The 21,890-nt window shown below is 45.9% G+C and overlaps 1 protein-coding gene across 1 annotated transcript in view; it reads left to right on the top strand.

The window, feature by feature from the left end:
- LOC142558523 (mutS protein homolog 4-like) overlaps positions 1-21,890 on the top strand; it is a 53,606-nt gene that overhangs the window by 12,539 nt on the left and 19,177 nt on the right. Inside the window, exons 6-15 of the mRNA XM_075670657.1 lie at positions 1,470-1,664; positions 4,050-4,169; positions 5,987-6,053; positions 12,514-12,689; positions 14,965-14,977; positions 15,077-15,122; positions 15,613-15,737; positions 19,808-19,902; positions 20,100-20,147; positions 20,974-21,141. Coding sequence (XP_075526772.1) covers positions 1,470-1,664; positions 4,050-4,169; positions 5,987-6,053; positions 12,514-12,689; positions 14,965-14,977; positions 15,077-15,122; positions 15,613-15,737; positions 19,808-19,902; positions 20,100-20,147; positions 20,974-21,141 — 1,053 coding nt within the window. The remainder of the gene's footprint in view (positions 1-1,469; positions 1,665-4,049; positions 4,170-5,986; positions 6,054-12,513; positions 12,690-14,964; positions 14,978-15,076; positions 15,123-15,612; positions 15,738-19,807; positions 19,903-20,099; positions 20,148-20,973; positions 21,142-21,890) is intronic.

Genomic DNA, 21,890 nt, shown 5'->3' with positions numbered 1-21,890 from the left:
GCGACGGTGGGGGGAAGGGAGTGGAAGCCAGGTTGGCACATATCTCCTTTTCTAGGGCGGCGGGTGGCTCTGCACGGCTGTCAGCGTGCAGCCCATGCATGCTGTTTTAGAGGTAATCTGCCTCACGTGCTAAGACTGGGCAAGTTGAGATGGCGTCGCATCGTGCGCTGTCTTCCTGCGCATTTAATGCTTCACGAGATGCGTTGAAGCAAGAGGCAGACAAAGCATTCACTCCCTGCACTTCCGGCGCTTTTCATGATAGCGGCGTCCCACAGCGGATGACACTATCAGCCTCGGGAGTGGAGTTGACGCGAAAGCATGGCTGGTTTCACTTCGTACCGCCGATGTGAAAATATATCATGACACGGCATCAGCCGTATCTTTCGTGGCGAACTCTCAAACTCAACAATTTTTTTTTTTCGATTCAGATTTGCTTTTTACGATTGCATGATGATTCGGACAATATTACGGCCCCTTCTATGTAAGAAAGATACATCAGCAGCTGTACTTATTTGCATAAAAAAAGAGAATTTCAATATGACAAAATTTCGATATAACGAAGCAAATTGCTGATTTTACCGAGTTTGTTACATTGAGGCTTAGGTGTACAAGAGTCCTGTGCACAGGGCACCGGGGGCGAGGCTACACCAGTGCGCACCCATACAGGGACGAGAGCAGTAACGTCGAGCTAATCTCTGTTAACCCAGACAAACCAATTAGTTCGTTCACTGGCCTATAACACGTCTCCTCCTGTAAAGAAGACAGTGAATCACCCTGGAAAACAATGGCGACGAGGATGGGATCCCAGTGCACAGGATTCGTGTAATGCAAAAAATGGAGGGTGAGGCGTGGAGACATGGACACAAAAGAAGAGAAGTGGACAACACGAATGCCGACTATCAACTGATGGAAGCATTGAGGCAAGAAAAAGAAAGGACGCACAAAACTCATCTGTGCATGCTCTGGAATGGTAGCACCACGTGTCATTTGGGTACAAAGGCCGGTCTACATGAGCAATAAATGTTAAGACTTTGTTAAGGCATTCATGTTGTCCAATTCTCTTGTGTCCATGTCTGCACGCCCTACCCCCCCACCCCCCCTTTTTTTTTGCATTATGAATCCTTACCAAATAGCTCAGCTTTCTGTCGTTCTAATAATTCATGTAGTTGCACAGTGCACCACGGGATGTCAGGAGCTGTCCATAGAAATTGCAGGTTACATCATTTTTTCTCCGAAGTGCATTCCTTGAGCATCAGGTGTATTTTTCTCTGACAGTCTTCTCTGAGCATTGACCGCCTCTGTCAGTCAATGACTCAGTCAATCCATCTAACAATCAATCAATCAACTAACCAAACGTTATTGGTCTTTTTGCTCTGAAGGCCGTGTCTATGCATACTGTGATCATAAGCTACCTTATCTGGCAGTCCTCTCCGAGCCTTGGCTGATGTGTGCCCCACTCTCCCGTGCAGTTTTTGCTGGCCAAGTTTGCGGACATGGAGTCCCTCCTGGCGGCACTGGTCCAGGTGCCGCGTGTCGAGACCCTACGCACCATGGAGGCGGCCGTGCACAACTGCGTCTGCATCAAGCACATCCTCGAGCACGTTGAGCCACTGCGCATCGTGCTGGATAAGTGTGAGGACACCCTGCTGGGGACGTACGCGTCGGTGAGTGTTGCCACCCAGCGGTTACAGCTTTTTGCTTTCACACGATTCAAGTAGAACCTTAGACCTATCTTCAAATGTTTTTTTTTTTGTGTGTGTCAGGTGAAGGCCTAAACCCTAGGAAAAATACTAGCAAGCCATCAGAGCACCCTAAATAATTGACATCCTTGAAGCACTTAGAATGAGGGACAAGGCCAATAAGGGCACTGTGAACGTTCACTGAAAAAAAAAAAGCTGCAGATTCAGTGAGTTGGAATCTGCACATAGCGAAGATTTGTGTGAGTGCATAAAGAGTCGAAACACGAGCTTGTGCTTATTCTTTCCCCCCAAACGGCCGCCACCATGGATGGCTAGATGGATGGACGCTAGATGGATGTTATGAGCGTTCCCTTTGGAAGGGGGTGGTGGGTTGTGCCACCGAGCTCTTCACTGAAATCGGATGCACAGAGGCAAGCGCCATCTGGTGGTGTTGCAAGGAACCAAGCGGCAACGACGTCACGCGCATCTTCTGCAGCGATCAGTTGGCCTATTTGGCAAGGAAACAGCCGCGCAGCACCCATGGTCATGAAAACCTGCTCTAAAATAAACAAAAAGAAAAAGAAGCCACAAAAGAAGGTGCATGTGTCCTGACCCACTTCGTTGATTTTTCTCATTTTAAGCGTCTTTTCAAGGATAAACCAGTTCCAACTTGCCCAATTCGCCACCATTATCAAGTAATTTATGATTATGCGTGTTTCTTGTGAACCAGTTTCGGTTTGAGCACCCAGGAGGTAGGCACAGCATAACGTCACGATACATTGGCTCACTCCCTTCCTATGCTCTCTAAGGTTGCCACACACTAAGGTTCCTGCAAACACAAGAAATTACCGAAATCGAAGAAACGGGGACAGCACTTACGTTTGCTTTTTCCTATGAGCAATGTCATCGTACCTAGCCATATTGCTACCTAACGTCAGCAAATTTAGCTCTCTGTCATTATACCCCGATAAGGTTGATGGCACCAGGTCCGGCATTTAAGTGCAAGAGGCATATGGTAGAGTTTATACAACCTGACCTATGCTAATCTAACTTGAAGCATGACTTTGCAAAATACAAGCTAACCTAAGTTGGGTTAGCTAGCCTATCTTAACCTATACTAAAGCACCACTTGGCTAATGCCAACATAGCCTAGGTTTGGTTAGCTATCCTATTCTTAACTGTGGGCCACGGCACTGGCACTGCGATCCTGCGCTCACCGCTGATGTTTGTACAGGTCCTGCTGCCGATTTTCCTGGGCAAAAAACTAGCATACACAACATTAATCCGTCCTAAACTAGAATACGCGTCTGCCATCTGGGATCCCGAACAAACGTATATCATAAGTAACATCGAAGCCTTGCAGAACCGTGCTGCGCGATTTATATTTTCAGATTATTCACGTTACACCAGCGTCACCGCGTTAAAGAATAAAGCTGACTTGGACAACTTAGCACTTCGCCGTAAAATTTCTCGCCTAACACTTTTCCATAAGCTTTATCACCATCCATCACTTCACGATGATTTCATTCAGTCACCAACAGTTATTTTTCCACGCCGTGACCATCCATACAAAGTCAAACGCATTAACTGCCAGTCATCCCATTATGCATCTTCGTTCTTACCACGCACAATAACTGAATGGAACGCCTTACCATCAGTCATTGCCACGGAACCAGACTTGACTAAGTTTCAACATTTAATTCGCTCACGACTTGTCGACTAATCGTATTATTATTCTTTTTTGGGACTTTTACAGTGTTTTTCGATATTTGTTGGTGTTTTTAGTGCAGTTGCCTTATGTTCTCCTAATATGTACTAATGTTTTCTCTGTAATAATTGTGACCTAATTATCTTGTATGTTAACTATGTTTCACTGTATTATTACTTCTGTTAACCTCTCTTGTTTTTAGTATGTACAAACTACAACCAGTGCTTGTGATTGACCCCCCCCCCCCCCATGTAATACCCTCGTAATGAGGGCCTTTGGGGGTATTTTGAATAAATAAATAAATAAAGTACATGACTTGGCTAATGCCAAGCTGTCCCAACCCATCCTAAACTATGACTTGGCTAATGCCAAGGTAACCTAGGTTAGGTTAGCTGCTCTATCCTAATGTAACCTGAAGCATCACTTGGCAAATGCCAAGCTACCCTAACCTAGGTTAGGTGAGCTACCCCACCCTAACTTAACCTAGAACACCACATGGCAAATGCCAAGCTAACATAACCTTACCTAACTTGACTCTTGACTTAGCTTTGGTGCTCCTTAAAGTATTCTCAGCTTGTTGTAGCACGAGTGTCAGATAACACTGCTTGCACACCAGAAAGCAGTTGCTCACACCTCGGCTTCTGTTGGATTTCCTGATGCAGTACATCACCGATGTCCGGTACGGCCAAATGCACGAAAGCATCTGCACAGTGATAAGGGAAGACGTCGTTTACCAGAAGGGCATATGGAACAGGGTCCTCCAGCTCTGCTTCAGCATAAAGGTTGGTCCAACAAGGTTGTACTCTGGTTGCTGCGTCCTGTTTATATCAGTGAGTGTAGTCAGAGCTGTAGCCATAAATAGCTGAGTGAAACAAAATTATGTGCATCCTACGCATCGTGAGAAGCGTCTAAGCGAAGCTTTCTTTAATGTTTGCCAGAACGACTTCTTGTTTAGTGACCTCTTGCAAGTATTGACCACACGGCAAAGTTGGACACATTTTTCACCAGGAAACGCCACGCTCAGTGAAAACTCGGGGAACTTTAACACTGCAGACACGTCCAACAGGAACCAGTCTGTATAGCGCACACTATACACCAAACTGAAGTCGCCCTGCACAAAGTGTTTTTCAAAGTACTACTTGCACCCGTAAATGATTTGACCCTGTCTCATCACTGCATATCATCGCCATTGGACTTCGTGTGTATGAGCAGATACAGTATTCACTTGCATTCCAAGCCTCCCTTTGCAGCACGTCATTGCTGCTTCACTGTGCATTTCTGGGCAGAATGTCCACCGCACTCCTCGGTGCTCATCGCAGCCGCTTGACTGCTGCATTTCGCATTTATGGGCTAGTGGTAGCTGACGTTCTAAAGCTAGGTGTTAAACCAAGCCCCCAGCAAACAACCGTTGTCGCATGAAATAAATTCTAGGATTTTATGCGCCAAAGATACAATCTGATTATGAGGCATGCTGCAGTGAAGTACTCCAAAATAATTTTCACCACCTGGCGTTCCGCAACATGTGCCTAAATCTAAGTACACAGGCGTACTTTCATTGGGCTGTTGGGCATTGAAATGTGGCCACTGCAACCGGGATTCAAACTTGCGACTTTGTGCTTAGCAATGCCAATGTCATAGCCACTAAACCACCACTGCAGACCATTACCACTTGGCAAATGAAGATAGCTTGAGCCGTGATTTTTCGTAATCCATTGCGCAAGTCAGGGTTACTCAGGCACGAACAAGCGCAGACAATTTGACTCAAAAAGGAACCCCCCCACACACTTAATTTCACTGAATGTAATCGCACTCGCATGCTGCATATGCCAAAAGGATTTGCATCACTGAGTAGTAGTGCCAGTGCTTAAAAAGAATATGTAAAATTTCCTGCAGGTATTGTAGCTTTAAAAAATATCCGAGTGCCGATCTCCATTGATCATATCAACCTGCAAAGATCTCTCATTGGAGGACTTGAATTTTAATTTTGCCATTAGTATATTTTTTCCGACCATTTCGCTGTTTCACTGCATCGCGCACCCATGTGGCTTTTAATTGAGACCAGTTGGAATACAGAGTCCTGCAAAAGCCAACTAGAATTGCCTTCGATGTCTAGTCACATTACAGAGGAAAGTGGTTACTATCAGAGATTGCGTGAAAACAATCGCTGCTTCCTGTTTATGCTATATTAGCTACGAAAAAAAGACAGGGATACCTATTCATTGTTGCACAGTAGTCTGCAACTACAAGAGAAAGTATAAAACAAATTATAAGCAGAAATTTACCGACATGCATCTAAGCCAGAATCTTTTGATTCCAAGTGGGTGGACATGCAAAGAGGCCTAATTGAAACTGTCCTAAAACCAATTGGACCCACGGTGATGTACATTTGGGACCATTTGGACATAAGAAGTGTCCGGCAATGCAATAAGGTCCAGTTGTGTCTTTTTTGAAAAATACAGTTGTACTCAACGTGTATGTGTATGTGCATCTGTGTGGTTTGATTGAGATGGTTATTTGTTAACAGGGCATGACCACTAAGATAGGAATGCCAAAGAAGATGTCACATTTATTATTTCGTTACTCCTGCTTTCCACTTCAGCCTGATGTCAATGGTCTTCTTGACATCGCCCGGAGGACATACTCAGAAGTGCAAGATGATATTCATGGTAAGTGCATGCTTCATGAACACTTGTGCTGTAACTGGGAACTTCACAGTTAGTGCATTCCTATGCATGACTTTGTGATAGAGGCCCATCAATTATGCATTGTAACACAGTCGTGCATCGGGCAAGGCTTCGAAAACCCTCGTGTGGACCCCCGCTCATGCGGCTGTGCCCGGCAACGTGTCGGCTCACAGTTTGGCTCGAGATCTCGCGCGCCGAGCCTCGTCCGTGGATGCGGAGGGCGTGAATGAGGAGGAGAGACATGAGGAACCCTGCGAGACTTATCATGAAATAGCCCATAGGTATCGCTTGATGCATCGCGCGCTCCCACCACCGGCCAAGCAACTCGATAAAATGCAAGCGGTCGCGTTTAGGCGACTCCAGACAAACGCATACCCACACCCAAAGTACAGTAACAAAATAACAGGGGACAAGGAAAGCGACCAATGTAGGCTCTGTGCAGAAACAGGAACACTCACACACATAATGTGGGAATGCACCTTGCTCCCGTTTTCTCATCCCCCCGTCAGCAGCGAGACTGACTGGACAACCTGGCTCAGTTCCGGGGACGTCGACCGCCAGCTTGAACTGGTGGACTGGGCGGAGAAGGCCAAGCAGGCCCAGGGCCTTACGTGAGCCCGATCTCTCAGCCACGTCCCCCTTTACCCTTCCCCCTTTCAATAACGTTTACCACCACCACCTTCGCTTAACAGTTTTGTGCAAGCCATGTAATAGGCACACATCTCTTGCTGTTCTGTGTGCTGTCTCATTTCTGTCGTAGTCATAAACAAAGAAAAGTGTTCAGCGTTGCTCATCTTTTGTGGAGGTAAATCACCGAGCAGGCAACGAAGAAAGAAGGTATGAATGTGTACACACAAAGCAGGCCTAACTGGACGTTCAAAAACAAGATTCGAAGAGATCATCAACCGCATAAATATCTGCAAGGCACAATCGAATAACTTTTGAGTGTATGTGGCAGAGTATCCTTCCAGAGGCAATGCATCAAGCAACTGTAACATTCATTCAACAGCTGTTTTGCTAATGTATGTATGAGGGCTGTTCAAAAATAAACTCAGTCAGTCAGTCAAGAACTTCAGTGAGGTCCTGAGGAGTTTTAAGCCGTTAGAGATCCCATGCGGGGAGCTCCTCGGGCCGAAACCGTAGGCGACGCCCAAGTCGGGACGGGAACGTGGTGACGCTCCGCCAGTTCTTGGGCCCTCTGGACAGCCTTGAGCTGGAGTTTGAGGTCCGGGCTTTTGAGGGCTTCTTCCCATTCGGGCTCACTAGAGAGAGGGCCCTTTGGTAACGCGGTACATTGCCATAGCATGTGTGAGAGTGAGCAATAGAGTTCTTGGCAGTCTGGGCAATTTGCCGGGATGTCTGAGTTATAGTGACTCAGTAGGCCTCGTGAAGGATACGAGTCCGTTTGTAGCATTCGAAACGCGGCCGCCTGCGCGCGTTCGAGTTTGGAGTGCGGGAGCGGATATTTCATTCTGCCTTTTCGATAGTATGAGGTGATTTCGTGATAAGTGAGTAGCGGGTCATTAAACTGAATGTCCAGCCCCTCGGAGGCCGTAGGACCGTCGCGGCGGGCAAGTTCTCGCGCACGGTCGTGGGCCGTTTCATTGAGGTTTGGTTTCCGCGGGTGAATGTCTTTCCCCATGTGAGCGGGGAACCAGGAGAGGCGTCGTTTGCTCTCCTTTGAGCTCGCTAGTAGTATGTGCGCCACTTCTTTACATACGTTGCCGCTTTCGTAGGCCCGAATTGCGGCATGCGAGTCCGTGAGGACATGAGTAAATGTGGGGTCTGCCATGGCGATGGCTACGGCTATCTGTTCTGCTTTAGCGCTGGTGGTCGTTTTAACTGATGCGGATGATCGTAAGGTTCCGTTACCGTCCACGACTGCTATCGCGAAAGTGGATGAGTTGCCGTACTGGGCCGCATCCACAAATGCGGTGGCTTCACGATCCGCGTCGGTGCGATCGAGAATCGCGCGGGCGCGGGCCCGGCGCCTGCCCACGTTGTGTTGTGGGTGGACGTTTCTAGGAAATGGTGAGACCTTGTAGTTGTCTCTAATTTCGCTCGGTAGGGTAATCGCATGCTCGAAATAGGGAGATGGGGAGATATTAGCTTCGGTTAGGATTAGTCTACCGGCTTTGGACGAGGATAGGCGTAGTATTTGCGCCATAGTCTGAGCCTCGATCACTTCGTCGATGTTGTTGTGCATGCCTAGCTGGTGTACTTGCTCTTTGTGGAATGCCCAAGACCTGTTTGATGCTCTTGCGAATGAGTGTGTTTAGTTTCGTCTTTTCTATTTTCGTCCAGTTGTGGGCAGAGGCGACGTAATTAATGTGGCTCATAAGGAATGCGTGGTATACGCGCAAAAGGTTATCCTCGCAGAGACCCTTTCTGCGCCCCGAGACTCTGTGGATGAGTCTGATCATGTTTTCGGTTTTGGCGGTTAAATGTTTGATAGTGTGTCCGTGGCATCCGGTGGCTTCGATTAGAAGCCCAAGAATGCGTATGTGGTCGACTCGCGGAATCTGTTGTCCGTCTCTTGTGTGCAGTGCTATCGGAAGTTCGTCTAGAGGTGTTAGGTAGCGGACTCCTTGGCAAGACTTGCGAAATAGTAAGAGTTCCGATTTCTTGGAGGATAGTTTCATGCCTGTGTCTAGTAGGTAGTCTTCCGTGGCATCTAGGGCAGACTGTAAAGCCTGCTCCATGTCTGCCAAGGAGCCTCCCGGGCTCCAAATGGTGATGTCATCTGCGTATAAAGCGCAGTTTACGTTCGGGATGTCTCGTAGTTTGTCTGCAAGTCCCTTCATCACTATATTAAATAGTAATGGAGAGATGACTGAGCCTTGAGGTGTTCCGACGGAGCCCAGCGTGTAAGGGTCCGACTTTAGTTCTAAGACTCGCAGTCGGGCTTCTCTGTCTTTCAGGAAGGAGCGTACGTACTCCTGAAATCTCTGGCCGAGGCCGAGGCCTGCAACAGACTCCAGTACGAAGCGATGCGAGACGGTATCGAATGCTTTCGTGAGATCGAGGTCGAGGATGCCTCGAACGTCTCTTGTTTTAACGTCGAAGATCTGTCTCTTTAGGAGTAACATAACATCCTGAGTGGATAGGTGGGGTCGAAACCCTACCATGTTGTATGGGAGGAGTTCGTGTTCCTCAATGTAGCGTGACACTCGGTTGTGAATGACGTGCTCCGCCACTTTACCCACGCATGAAGTAAGAGAGATGGGTCGTAAGTTGTCCAGGTTAAGGGGTTTGCCGGGTTTGGGAATGAGGACCACCATGGCAGTGCGCCATTGCGTTGGTACCTCTCCTGTTTCCCACACGTGGTTGATATCTTTCGTGAGCAATGTAATGGATTGGTCGTCTAAGTTACGTAACATTCGGTTGGTTACCCCGTCCGGTCCTGAGGCCGACCTGCTGTTTAGGTTGTGTAGCGCCTCTCGGACTTCTGCTTCCGTGAAGGCAGCGTCTAGCTCGGGAGTGGATTCGCACTTTATGCTCGGGTAATCGTTGGGGTGAGCGTCGCCTAATGGAAGGTATCGTTTGGCAATTTCTTCCACGAAAGACTCCTCCGTTCCCCCTTTCTCTTTATGTGAGTGTAAAAGTCGGTCTAGCGCGTGGCTTTGATTATCCTTCGTTTGGCTGTCGTCTAACATGCGTTTCAGGAGGTTCCACTTACCTCCGGTCCGCATGCGGCCGTCGACCGCCGAACAGAGTTCGTGCCATTGGAGTCGTGTGAGTTCCGTACAGTATTGGTCGATGTCTTGGTTGAGGTTCGCGATGCGTTTGCGCAGTCGTCTGTTTAGACGTTGCTTTCTCCATCGCGTAAGTATCGAGGCCTTGGCCTCGAGTAAGTGAGCGAGGTGAGGGTCAACCCTTGGGACCTCCAGTTCCGTTTGTATGGTTTTCGTGGCTCTATTTACGTCGCCCTTTATCGCAGAGAGGAGTTCCGCAAAGGAGTCGTACGTGTTCGTGTCTTCCTTCCGTAACCTACGGAAGGTGTCCCAGTCTGTGAGGGTGAAAGATCGGGGTGGGGCGGTCGTGTTTGGTATTTCTGTGCGTATGACGAAGTGATCGCTGCCCAGGTTCTCTTGCGTATTTGTCCATGTATAGTTGTCTACATTGCGGAGTAACGTGAGGTCCGGCGTAGTGTCGCGTCGCGTCGACGTACCCAATCTGGTGGGAAACCTGTGGTCCGTCACCAGGGTGAGGGACAGGTCGTCTATTGCGCGCGAGAGGTTGTTGCCGCTCGGCTTGATTGTGGGGTAGCCCCACGACGGGTGGGGAGCGTTGAAGTCACCTGCGATAATGAGCGGCGAGTTTCGTGCCAATGATGTGACTTTAGTAAGGATCGTGTGGAAGGATTGTTTGTAGTGCGTGGGGGAGCTGTAGACGTTTAGTACAAAAATGCTTTGTTTTAAGAGTCGGTTAGGTACAAGCTCGATCAGGATCGCCTCGATGCGACTGTTTTCCGGTAGGACGTTATCAACGATGTGCGCGAATTTTCTATTAACGAGCGTGGCGATGCCTCTCCTGGCGTCCCCTCCTCTTTGGGAGATGGGGCTGTACCCTGCGAGCGTGAGGGTTTCGCATAGAGTTTCTTGTAATAGTATTACGTGCGGCTTTTTGGGTTGAATTTTGAGGTACTGTTGCAGCGAGGATTTGCGTTTCGCGTAGCTAGCGCAATTCCACTGCCAAATTTCTAAGGTATCCCGTGTCGTGTTAGCCATGATGGTTTTGCGGGGGATTTATTGGTGGTGAAGGGTGCGTCGTCGTGTCCATCTGTTGTGGCTGACTAGCTTTGTTTTTAATTTTTATGGCGACTTTGTTTTCGACCACCTCTACACGGTTTGCTAGGGTACGAATACTTTCTAGGTTCTCTCGCGTGAGGCGCAGAATTTCGCCTAGGGTGTCTTGCGGTGCGTGACTCTCTTCTTCCGTCTCAGGGAGCGGAGGGGGTTTGCGTTTGGCTGTGCTTACTTTTACGTTTGTCTCTTGGGGTGGTGCTTGTTTGGGAGCTTTAAGGCTTTGAATCTGCTGTTTCGCGTCATTAAGCTGCTCTGTAAGCACTTGTATGGTGGCTCGGAGACCAGCTAGTTCCTGTCGTAGTGCTGTTACTATCTCGCTCTCATGCTCGGGCAATGATGACCGCGTTACCTGTCTGGTAGATGAGGCGTCCCATTGCTGCTGCTGGTGCTGTTTCCCTCGTACTCGGTCGGCCCACGTCAGTTCTGTGTGGCCGGATTTAGGGCGCCCCCTGGAGCGGGAGCGGCTGCTGTGTCGTCCCCTGGAGCGGGAGCGGCCGCTGCGGAGGGCGCTGCGGCGCTCGGGTGTCGGCGTGACCGAGCGACTCCTTGTGGTCGCTACGGAAATTCCTGAGGTTGCGCTCGACTCGCTGTGACCGGCGCCGCTCGGTCCTCGGGAGCGGCTGCGGCCGCGTTGGTTGCGTCTGCGGCGGCGTCTCTGTCGCACGATGTAAGGGACTTGAAACTTCCGTTTACAGTCCTTGTCGGCGGTTGGGTGTGGTCCGCCGCACAGGGTGCAGTGAGGAGTACACTGGTGATCGTCTCAGGTGGTTAGACAATTTGTTGTTGTTGTTGTTGTTGTTGTTGTTTCTACTTGATTTTATGCCCCCCTTACTCACTCCCCATGTAGAGAAGGCGCCTTGCAAGGTTTTTTTACAAATAAAATAAAACGAAAAATAAAATAAGATGTCTTGCCCAGTCGAACAGATTTCCAAATAGTGTTGCATGTTATGAAGACAGTAGTGCAAGACAAGATGAGGACAAGGAAGAAAACGGGATGGGCACTGACTCTGAGCCCATTTCCTTTTTTTCCTTCCTTACTGTCCTGTTTCGTTTCTTGTCCTTGCATTGTCCTGTGCTACTGTCCTCGTAATGAATCATTGTACAAGCTATCCCTGTTGTCAGTTCTAGTGTAACATGTATTTAAGGAAGTAGATGCAATTCTTTTATTACACTATTATTACTTTCCATTTTCTTCTTTATTTTTTGGGCGCTGGAAAATGTCCGGTACTTGATTTGATAATATGCCTTGCTGTCTGGTTGGATACATGCTGACCAGAAAGAACAGTCTTTTCTGTTCTCCAGGTTACTGTTAAATTTTATCTGATTAGAAGACTTGACTATTTGAACACCTCTAGCTGTTACAAAGGTAGCTGCCTTCCTTCAATACTTAGCTCTCTATTCTATAGTCTCTGTGGTGCGTTGATACAGTTGACCAACCATCTCCAACGTTGTAATCCTTGAAAAACTGCACAGGTAAAGATGGGACAAGCATGAGAAATTTGTCAAGGACAGGTGCAGTGAAATTTCTTGTGCTTGTCTCATTTCTAACTGCACAGTTTTTCGAAGAATGCAGTCATACCAACTCGCTCAGCTTTCCATACTTTCGATGCTTATTTCCAACGTCTTCAATGCAGAGATGGTCGAGAAAGACATGGCAATGGAATGCGCGTTGCCGCTCAGGGTGGCCTACTCTCAGCTTCGCGGCTTCTACATCCAGATGAACTACACGGGTAGCATTCCCGAGCTGCCCGACAAGTTCATCAAGGTTTCAGTCACAAAGACAACCATCTCATTCACCACCGACAGCCTGGTGGGTTTAAAAACACGGAATAGTGTTTATTTTTGATGTGAACTGCAACAGGTATCACTTAGATTGCAAGGTTCTAAGCTTACCGTTATCCTTGAAAAGAAAACTGTGTGATCGTTGCATTTGACCAGTCCTAACATTTGGGCAGGAACTTCGGGTCTACCTAGAACACCCCAGGAAAAGCTAAGGTCTGCTCAACAAGCGAAGGAATGAAAAATTGCAGGTGTTACGTTAAGGGACAGGAAGACAGCGGTCTGGAAATGACGGTAGCCAATATTCTAGTTAACATCAGGAATAGAATAGAGTTGGGCAGGCCATATAATGCGTAATGCCTGTCAGAGTTGCAGAATGGGTGCCAAGGGAAGGAAGGTGCAGTCTAAGATAGCAGAGAACTAAATTGTGTGATGAAATTAGGAAACTTACTGGCACTGTAGATTTAAACTTAGCTCCTGTGCTGGCGAGCGATTGGTCAAAATCAGAAAAGGCGAATTAATTTGCACTTTCCAAAAACAGTATCAGTTATCAAGATTGTGCTTAGCCCAGAAGAGCCACCTTGATGCACACGCATGGCGCATTAATACACTCTTCTGTATGTCTCTAGGAGTAGCGATAAAAGGAGGTGCATATACCCCCTTGGTGTAAAATGGAGACACGGCGCTCAACTTAGCCAAGGTCCATTGAGGAATTTTAGCAGGACAATTTACCGACTATTTACACCCCCTAGAAAAGTCACTGAATATGTCGGTAAGACTTCAAAAAGGCAAAGTTGTCATTTATTAAGATGACTAAAAAAAATTTTCGTACTTGAATTACTACAGGGAACTCTGGCGCTAATGTCTATGGGACCTACAAGCATGGCTGTTTGGGCAGCGTGGAAAATGATAGTACATGGATTTTTGCCTAAGCTTCGTCCTTCTGGCTTCAAATGGCTTTTTTTTAAGTTGCAAATTGGTCATTTCCGACAAAGATATTACGTTACGAATGGAACAATTTGCAATGATTAGCTGTGTGGGCAGTGACTAATTGCCTTGCCATGTTTAAACAAGCTGTGAACACTTAGAAATTTAGGAAAAGATAGCATAATTAACAACATCAAAAGAATGTTTGAGGCAACAAGCATGAGGATTAGACAAATTCATGCATACTACCACATCGCTACCATGGTAGCGAACTGTCACAGTACCATAGTTCCCTCTAGTAATTTTTTTGTTGGAATCTCTAAGACTAAAAACATGCTTAAATATATATAGCAACTTTCTCACTGAGTTATCAACAGCGCAGCCTGCGCACTGCATTATTCAATAAATAAATAGTTCCAATAAATGGAGACAAAGAAAGGAAAAGAAAAAGCCTGCGCTTGCAGAGATGTGCGCATCTTGTGTGTTTCTCACGAAATGGAAAGGTGAAAAACCGAGGGCCGACATTCTCGATCCCTTCTCGGTCACTCGGGGAATGCATTCACTTTTGTGTGACGCAACGTACAGCTCCAAATGAGACAGAGGTTCACGGGAAGAATAGATCAACAGTGATAAACAAGCAATGTTTCTGAAGGCAACATTTGATCAAGGGGACCTGTCTTCATATAACTGGCAGCTGCCTGCTACTGCTGCCTATACCACCACTACAAACGTACTGGTTAACGACTCTTTTCTCTATGGAATTAGGCAATGAAACAACTAAGGTAACCCTAAATATCCTCCCTGCAACAAATATATTCCTCCGAGAGCAGCTTTTTTGGAAGTGTTCGGCTATTCGCTTATGATGGCGATCGTCGATGACTGTTCTTGCACAGTATTTTTGGTAGTAAAGACAGTGAAGCTAAGGAAAGCTTGGGAAATTGACTGCATTTCTTGACTTAAAATGCAGAGATTATAATGAAAAGGGAAAATGAAAGTGAATGAAAAGACACCCGCCAGCAGCAAGTCGTCATTTCTTCAACTTTCAAGCTAGCTTGTTAGCTCACCAGCCACCAGTTTGCTTACCTGCATAACGCATCTGGCTACATGGCTCAAATTTTTTTTTGACGAAGTTGCATTCGACACAGATACCTTTGTTATATCTGATATTTGTTATAAGCATAGGTATGTTCGTTACATGCTGCTATTAGTGTGAGGGAGACATATTACCTAGATTTGCTAGGTCCATGTTCGTTATGTCCGGCAGCTTGCTCCTATCACGATAAGTGTGTTCAGAACCGAAAAAAGTTGCTGAAATCTGCGTATTCTTGTTCTTTCTTTTTTTTCGTGCCTTGCTGTTGCTGCACATTCCTGTGACCAAGATCAAGATGAATGGTAAGAATTATACTACTTTCCCTTGTCCACGAACCTCTAGAAAACCTTGCTGAACCTTACTGAATTTGTTTTTGTTTTTTCTATTTCTTTCATTCGCAGACAGAGCCAGAGAGGCCATGCACGAAATTGCGCGTCTAAGCTCAAGGTATGCCCCGTTTGTTTCGCTCGGAATGAGTTGCTGTGATGTATAGAAGTGCAAGCCAGTCGGTGTCGCATTGTCAAGGATAAAATAGCGCGGCAGACACAGTGGAGAGCAAGATTAAGCTATATGAGCGCCATGTGATGTCATGTAGTGTCATAGTGGTCTTGATAGAGCACCCCTTGTCTTGCAGGAACGCCTAGGCCAGTTAAGCCCTGCTCGTCATTCATTTTCGTATCGCGTGCCTTTATGCAAATAAGCATAGCCCTCTGTAAACATGTGACAGTGTAAAGACACAGACAGCCAACCATCCGCCAGAACTCGGCTTACTTCTTCTCTCGTGCCCACCGTGCAAGCGCCCGAGCCCAAGTGCCGCTTCTCTTCTTCATTACAGTATGCATTTATGTGTGTGTATACGTTTTTGTCTATGTGTGAGTGCGTTTATGTACAAGAATGGTGCGTGTACATGTTTTCACCACGCTCGCCAATCTTGCAGTGTCCTGACCTCTGTCCTCCACAACGTGGTATCGGACATTGGCTGTCTCTATAAGCTTGCCGAGGTGGTCTCCAACATCGACTTCCTCCTTTCGCTGGCGGAGGCCTGCACGCTGTCTGACTATGGTGAGCATCTTGTTGCAGTTACGGGTTTCGAGACGAGCCTTTCGTTAGCTCACAAGCTGGCAGCTTTCCTACGCACCGCTTTCTGCAATATTACAGCACAGCAGCGCGTGCGATAAAGTGTGTTATCAGCACAGATTAAAGCACATATGGGGAAAAAGTAAACTATAACACATTTTGTGCATCATTATCGGTATACAGTCTTGTTGTAGTTACACTGATGAACCAGACCGTAGCACAACTAAGAGTCCCAGAACTAACTCTTTATTGCGCGAACTTGTGCCCACAAAATAAGTTGCGCTCAGACACAACGATAATGGTGTTCACAGGCATTGATCGTCAAAATCTTATCTGTGGGTTAAGTGTGTTGGCTGTTTACACATGACTTATCGAAGATTCCAGCATTATCACTGGTGCTCATGTGCATCCTAGAATGTACAGCACTCTTCACATTACTCAAGCTCAAGATAGGCAACTGACAGAATCGGCGACAACATTCAAGAAATTTCCGATCTAGGATGTGCGTCTTGCAATGAGCAACAACTTTGTAACATTTGTTAGCCAGTGATGTAAATGGTCGCTGGGAAATGACAAACAAGTATGTGTGTCGATACGAAAGTGGTATTGTATCGTGGCATATCCAGTCACTAAACAGCTGTTGCTCCAAGTTTGCGCATTTTTAGTACAAATAATTCCAAACTCACTCACACTGATGAATGTAGGAACAAAAAGGTGCATTCTTGTTTGCTTCAACTTGATTGTACAAGGGCAAACCAGACAGTCTTTGCCCCTGTTTTTTCAGCCATAATAAGGTACCTACATACCTTACACTATTTTTACACACAGTCCCCACACCAGTCCAGACATTTGTCCCATCGCAAAACTAAATTTGAGACGCCCCTGTGCCATGTCGTCGGCTGCCAGCAATGCACGCAACCTCCCCGAACGCTCACTGTCATGCTAGTCTTCACGGCCTTTTGCGAACTCACAACACACAGCTTACACTTCTCAGAGCAAGACACCTTTCCCCATACGTGGGCTGAATTTCCCTGTGGATTTCGATGGGTGTCCATCCCTTGCTCCATGAAAAACGAATCATACTTCGTTGCTCATACGCCGTGGACATGTGAAGCACAAGCGCCACCTTCGACAACTGACAGCAGTGCCGTGCCGTGAAGCTACCAGCAGATAAGGCTGGGCCGGTTCGAGAAAGGTCCACCACTGGGAACGGATATGTTGACTTTGCATTTACAGCTGTAATTTGGATTTAAAAAAGAAAACAGGGCCAAGGACTTTCTGATTCGCCCTCATATTTCAATTTATGCTGATATCCACCTCTCTTCAGTTATCGAATGTCAGTAAGTCAGAGCTTTATTACCTATTCTTCTGTAGCATGAGTTCCTCTCCCCTTGGTTGTTCAGATTTCCTAAATATCTGCTCAGAGGATGGAGTTGCAGTTCCTTGTCACTTTTTCTCGGCTGTATGCATATTATTCATTTGCTTCCATTTTATGTGTGTGGTGTGCCAGGATAATTTAATAAATGTGTGTTCATGTAAACCAGTGTGGACTGTGTTTTTACAGAAAGAGAGAGAATAGAATTTATTGATAGGAAAGACAGAGAGGTTGACCTGAGCTAGTGTGTTTACTGTTACTGAAGGCCTCAGTTCTTCTAGAAGTGTTTGACAGTCTATGCTATTTCAGGCTACGGCATGGGCACTAGCACTACCTGCACCTGAAGCTGCAACGTTTGTAAAAGGACACTGTACTTAAGATGCCAACCAGTATGTGTAACTCAAAAGAAAGTTGCTAAATTCGTGTGTTGTCCATTCCCCTGATTCTTATTCGTTTGTTTTAAGCACAACTCACAGTGAATCGCTTTATTTAGAAAGTGTTTTGTAACATTAACAACTTTGTCTTCTTTTTGTTTTAGTGACATTTCTGGTGCCGTATTTTTAGTGGTGTAAATTGCCTGTAAATTTTACTAGCAAAAGTTATCAAGGGACACTGGCTAGTTCAGTGCCACACCACCCTTTTATCTCAATGTTGATATATGCACCTCCATTTGACCATAATCTTAGACATGCCCAAGAGCTTATTAGTGAGCCATCCAGATGCATCAAAGTTGCTTTTCTAAGCAAAGTACAAATTTGAGATCTGGTAGCGTTTTAAAAAACTGTCTTGTTTCGCATTTTGATATTCCGACCATTGACTTACGACCGCAGGATGCCATTTCATGGTCTAGTTTAAAAACATAACAATGAAGACGTCTAGAAACAATCAAAACATTAAAGTAGACTAAACTGTGAGCAAATCATTATCATCAGCATTATCAATTAGGCAACTTTGGTAAATATGGGGTGTTTAGGGTCATGAGTCGACAACTTTGTGCTAAAGCTACCAACACTGATGCCAACAGCACCGTTCATTTCGCCTTACAACTGGCAAGCAAAGTGACACATGCTGGAGCTGAATATACTATCGTTATCTTATTCTATGTTTTACCGACATTCTGTAACTCTGGTAGAACATGGCTTTTCTTACCTATGTATTACATCGCCTACTCGACTCCATTTCCTCCCCTTCATGTCAAGCAGAGTGTCAGCCACTCCCATTTGCCTTCTAATCCACACCGCTGTCTTCCCATCTTTTAAAGTTACGCCTAACAGTTTTTGTTCCATCACTGGTTGTGCAGTCCTCATCTTCTCCAGCTTCTTTGTTAACTTTGTTTAGTTTCTATTCCTAATGTTAGTACAGGTAGGATGCGATGATTGTGTGTGTATGTGTGTGTGTGTTTGTGTGCGCGCGCATGTGTGTGTGTGTGTGTGTGTGTGTGTGTGTGTGTGTGTGTGCGCGCGCGCGTGCGTGTGTGCGCGCGCGTGCGTGTGTGCGCGCGCGTGCGTGTGTGCGTGTGCGCTTTTCTTTTCAAGGATAGCAGCTATGACTTGGTAATGCATGCCATATGTGCTCTAACCTATTTTTCTTCTTGTGTAAATTATCTTATCATATACACAAGAGCCATATACAGGGACACTAAGAATATGGAGGGAGTGAGGGTACTTGGCTTTTCGCATGTTCACAGCAAGGGGGAGGTCAGAAGTTATCTACAGAAAGGTTCAAGGTATCAAGAAGTTTGGTTGCTACCTTCTAATTTTCCATTCGTACTCTTGCAAGCCACCAAGATGAAAAATAGTTTTGCCCAATGCTCAACTGTTTCCTTGACTACTCTATTGTGAGCCATAGGAACAGCCCAGTGTTCTTGCTATGGGCATGTTGTCAGCTGCAGCACCGTGTATTGCAGTTTCAATGCTGGGATCACCAGTCACTTGCACTATTATTTTTTCCATTGCCATTGTACACGAAGGTACTGACACTTTCCAGTATGTTACGACTGCTGTGGCCTCTGTCTTTTTGTACTATGACAACAGCTTCATTCAACCACCATGTTTCTTGCCATTGCAACTTTTATGTTAATTATGAACAGGAGATTCCAATTCAGTTTTTACTATGGGACCTCCTTTACCTCTATCTGTAAAGTACTTTGCCGGATTGATTGATTGATTGATTGATTGATTGATTGATTGATTGATTGATTGATTGATTGATTGATTGATTGATTGATTGATTGATTGATTGATTGATTGATTGATTGATTGATTGATTGATTGAACAGGGTGTTAGTGGTAGTGCCTACCATGACAACAACATTTTTGTTTCAAGTGGGAGAATAGCCCTTAAGAGGCTGTTGCTGTAAAGCATTTAGAAAGACAGTTTTTACAAAGATGAGTTTCCAATGCCAGTATGTAGTGAGCCTGCACGATGCGTTATTTGTGTGAAGACTTTGTGTGCGCAATGTGAGGCAACATTGTTCTTATCGTGGAAAAGACACTGAACCACGTGAAGAAACGACCGGACGAGAAAGGAGTGTCACCCACTGACTCGCTTTTCTGTCCGGTTGTTTCTTCACATGGTTTTGGATTTTCTCTGCCGTAGGAAGCATGAACCAACCGGCCCAGCTACAAGTAGTGGGACAACGTGGTGCATGACAGTGCGTCCATTTTGTTGTCATTTGCAGTTCGCCCAGAGTTCACCGACACCCTGTGCATTGTTCAAGGTCGTCACCCTGTGCTGGAGAAATTAGGCATGCGTACCTTCATCCCAAATGACTCGGTAAGAATGTTTTGTCGTTGTACAACTCACTACATGGCATGACATCGTTGTTGCAAAACTCTCTTTTCTGACCTTACTTGGCCTTGTCTCGGAGTATATCTTAGGCAGAAATATGCGTGTTGTGACTATTCTAGAGTTGTGTTGTTTTCCATGTAATTTCTATCTAAACACCTCTGGCTTCAAATTCTTCCTTCTAGTTTGCAAGCTCACACCACAACTGCAATGTCATCACCGGTCCAAACATGGTGAGTTGCAAAAATATTTTTATGTTTGCAAATGTTCATCCATGCACAAGCATAATGAAAACAAAATTGATAAGGAAATTAATCAGTTGCTCAACCCTAATTCTTAGCCTGTATTTTATGTCCACTGCAGGACGACAGCCTCCACCAGTGAGCACTCCAAATACCCCTGTGCGTTTAATCAGCTGACCCCATCTTTTACCTGCATGATTTTCCAATCTCACCACGTCACCGAATTCTTTCCCATCCTCAGCTGTGTTTCCGTTGCCTTAGCAGCCAGTCCGTTACTCTGATGGGCCACCGGTTAGCTTATCTATGCAATTACGCAACCTGCCCAGTTCCAATTCGTCTTAATCTCAACCAGAATATCTATCAGCAAGTTAAAGGTTTAACCCTAATTGGTGAGTCATCCTAAAATATGCTTACAGCACAAGGCTAAACGTTGACAGAGACAAGAAAAAAAACTTTTACACCTTGTTGTAGAAACCCTGCATATACCTTCAGACCTTATGCCTTGCTTGTCTCAAGGTCTTATGACAAGCTGCGCTGCATGGTTAAAGGGCCAGCTTCGATTGATACTTACCACTTCGTGTACTTTTGTTGTCGCATAGCACATTGAGTAACAAGTGATTTCTCTCATTGCTGAAAATCTGTCCGCTGCTTTCTTAAATTCGTTTTTCACCACGTTTTTTATGTATCATAATTTCAAGATCACTTCCAAAAATTTGTTAAGTGCACCATTACCAAGGCTTCATGGTGTGCATTTACAGAAATAAAAAAATGTGAATAAAATTAAATGCACATTCTTGTCCTCACCACCACCACACAGAGTGGAAAGTCAACCTACCTGAAGCAGGTGGCAGCGCTGCAAGTGATGGCCCAGCTGGGGTCCTTTGTGCCGGCCAAGTACGCATCGTTTCGCATCGCCGACCAAATCTTTGCACGCACGGGACACCGAGACGACATCGAGACCAACTGCTCCACTTTCCTTATGGAGGTACCTGCATTCTTATCCATCTCTGCTACATGCTCTATTAGAGATATATGTCACAGCAAACATCATGGGCGTCCTACGCAAGCATGAATGCTTCAATGTTAGAGGGAGCTTATTTGAACAAATCTACACAACTTCATTGATCAGGCAGTGTCTAGACCACATGGTCACCACTCCATAATGTTGCTTTGTTACCAGACCACAAAGGAGCTTCCACATTTAAACAAAATCTCATTCGCCGACGTCACCAGCGTAGGCCCCCCTCGTGCAGTATTGGTAATGTGAGCGGTGGTTCTGTGATGCTAGAAGTCCACTGCGTTGGTTACAGTTTTATGGGACCTGGTAAATCCATCAAATTTGATGTTATTATTTATTTAAAGCACCTACAATGCCCTTAGCATTATTGCAATGGGAAAACAATTACGTAACACGTTTCTAGGCATACGTAAAGCAGTGTAAGCAAAGACGAACACTTAACTGATTTTTCTGTTTATTGACAATTCAATAACTCAAGAAAGCCACACAAAAATCAAGCAAATTTCAAGAAATGAAAATGCGGATACATTCGAAATGTCATCTACTCTGGGAGGAACTTCCGCAGAACACTAGGGAAAAAAATTGGAAGATGCTTAAGCTTCGCCTTTAAGAGCGGGACGCGATAGCATTCAAGGATCACTGACTGCTTCTCACGCTTCCTGGCAACTGCAGCTTATGTAACCGTAATGTTTACCGCGAAGCGCTGGTGATGAATG

The sequence above is a fragment of the Dermacentor variabilis genome, chromosome 9 (assembly GCF_050947875.1).
Source record: "Dermacentor variabilis isolate Ectoservices chromosome 9, ASM5094787v1, whole genome shotgun sequence".
In the NCBI taxonomy this organism is placed as follows: domain Eukaryota; kingdom Metazoa; phylum Arthropoda; class Arachnida; order Ixodida; family Ixodidae; genus Dermacentor; species Dermacentor variabilis.
This window is presented reverse-complemented; position numbering and strand designations above follow the sequence as displayed.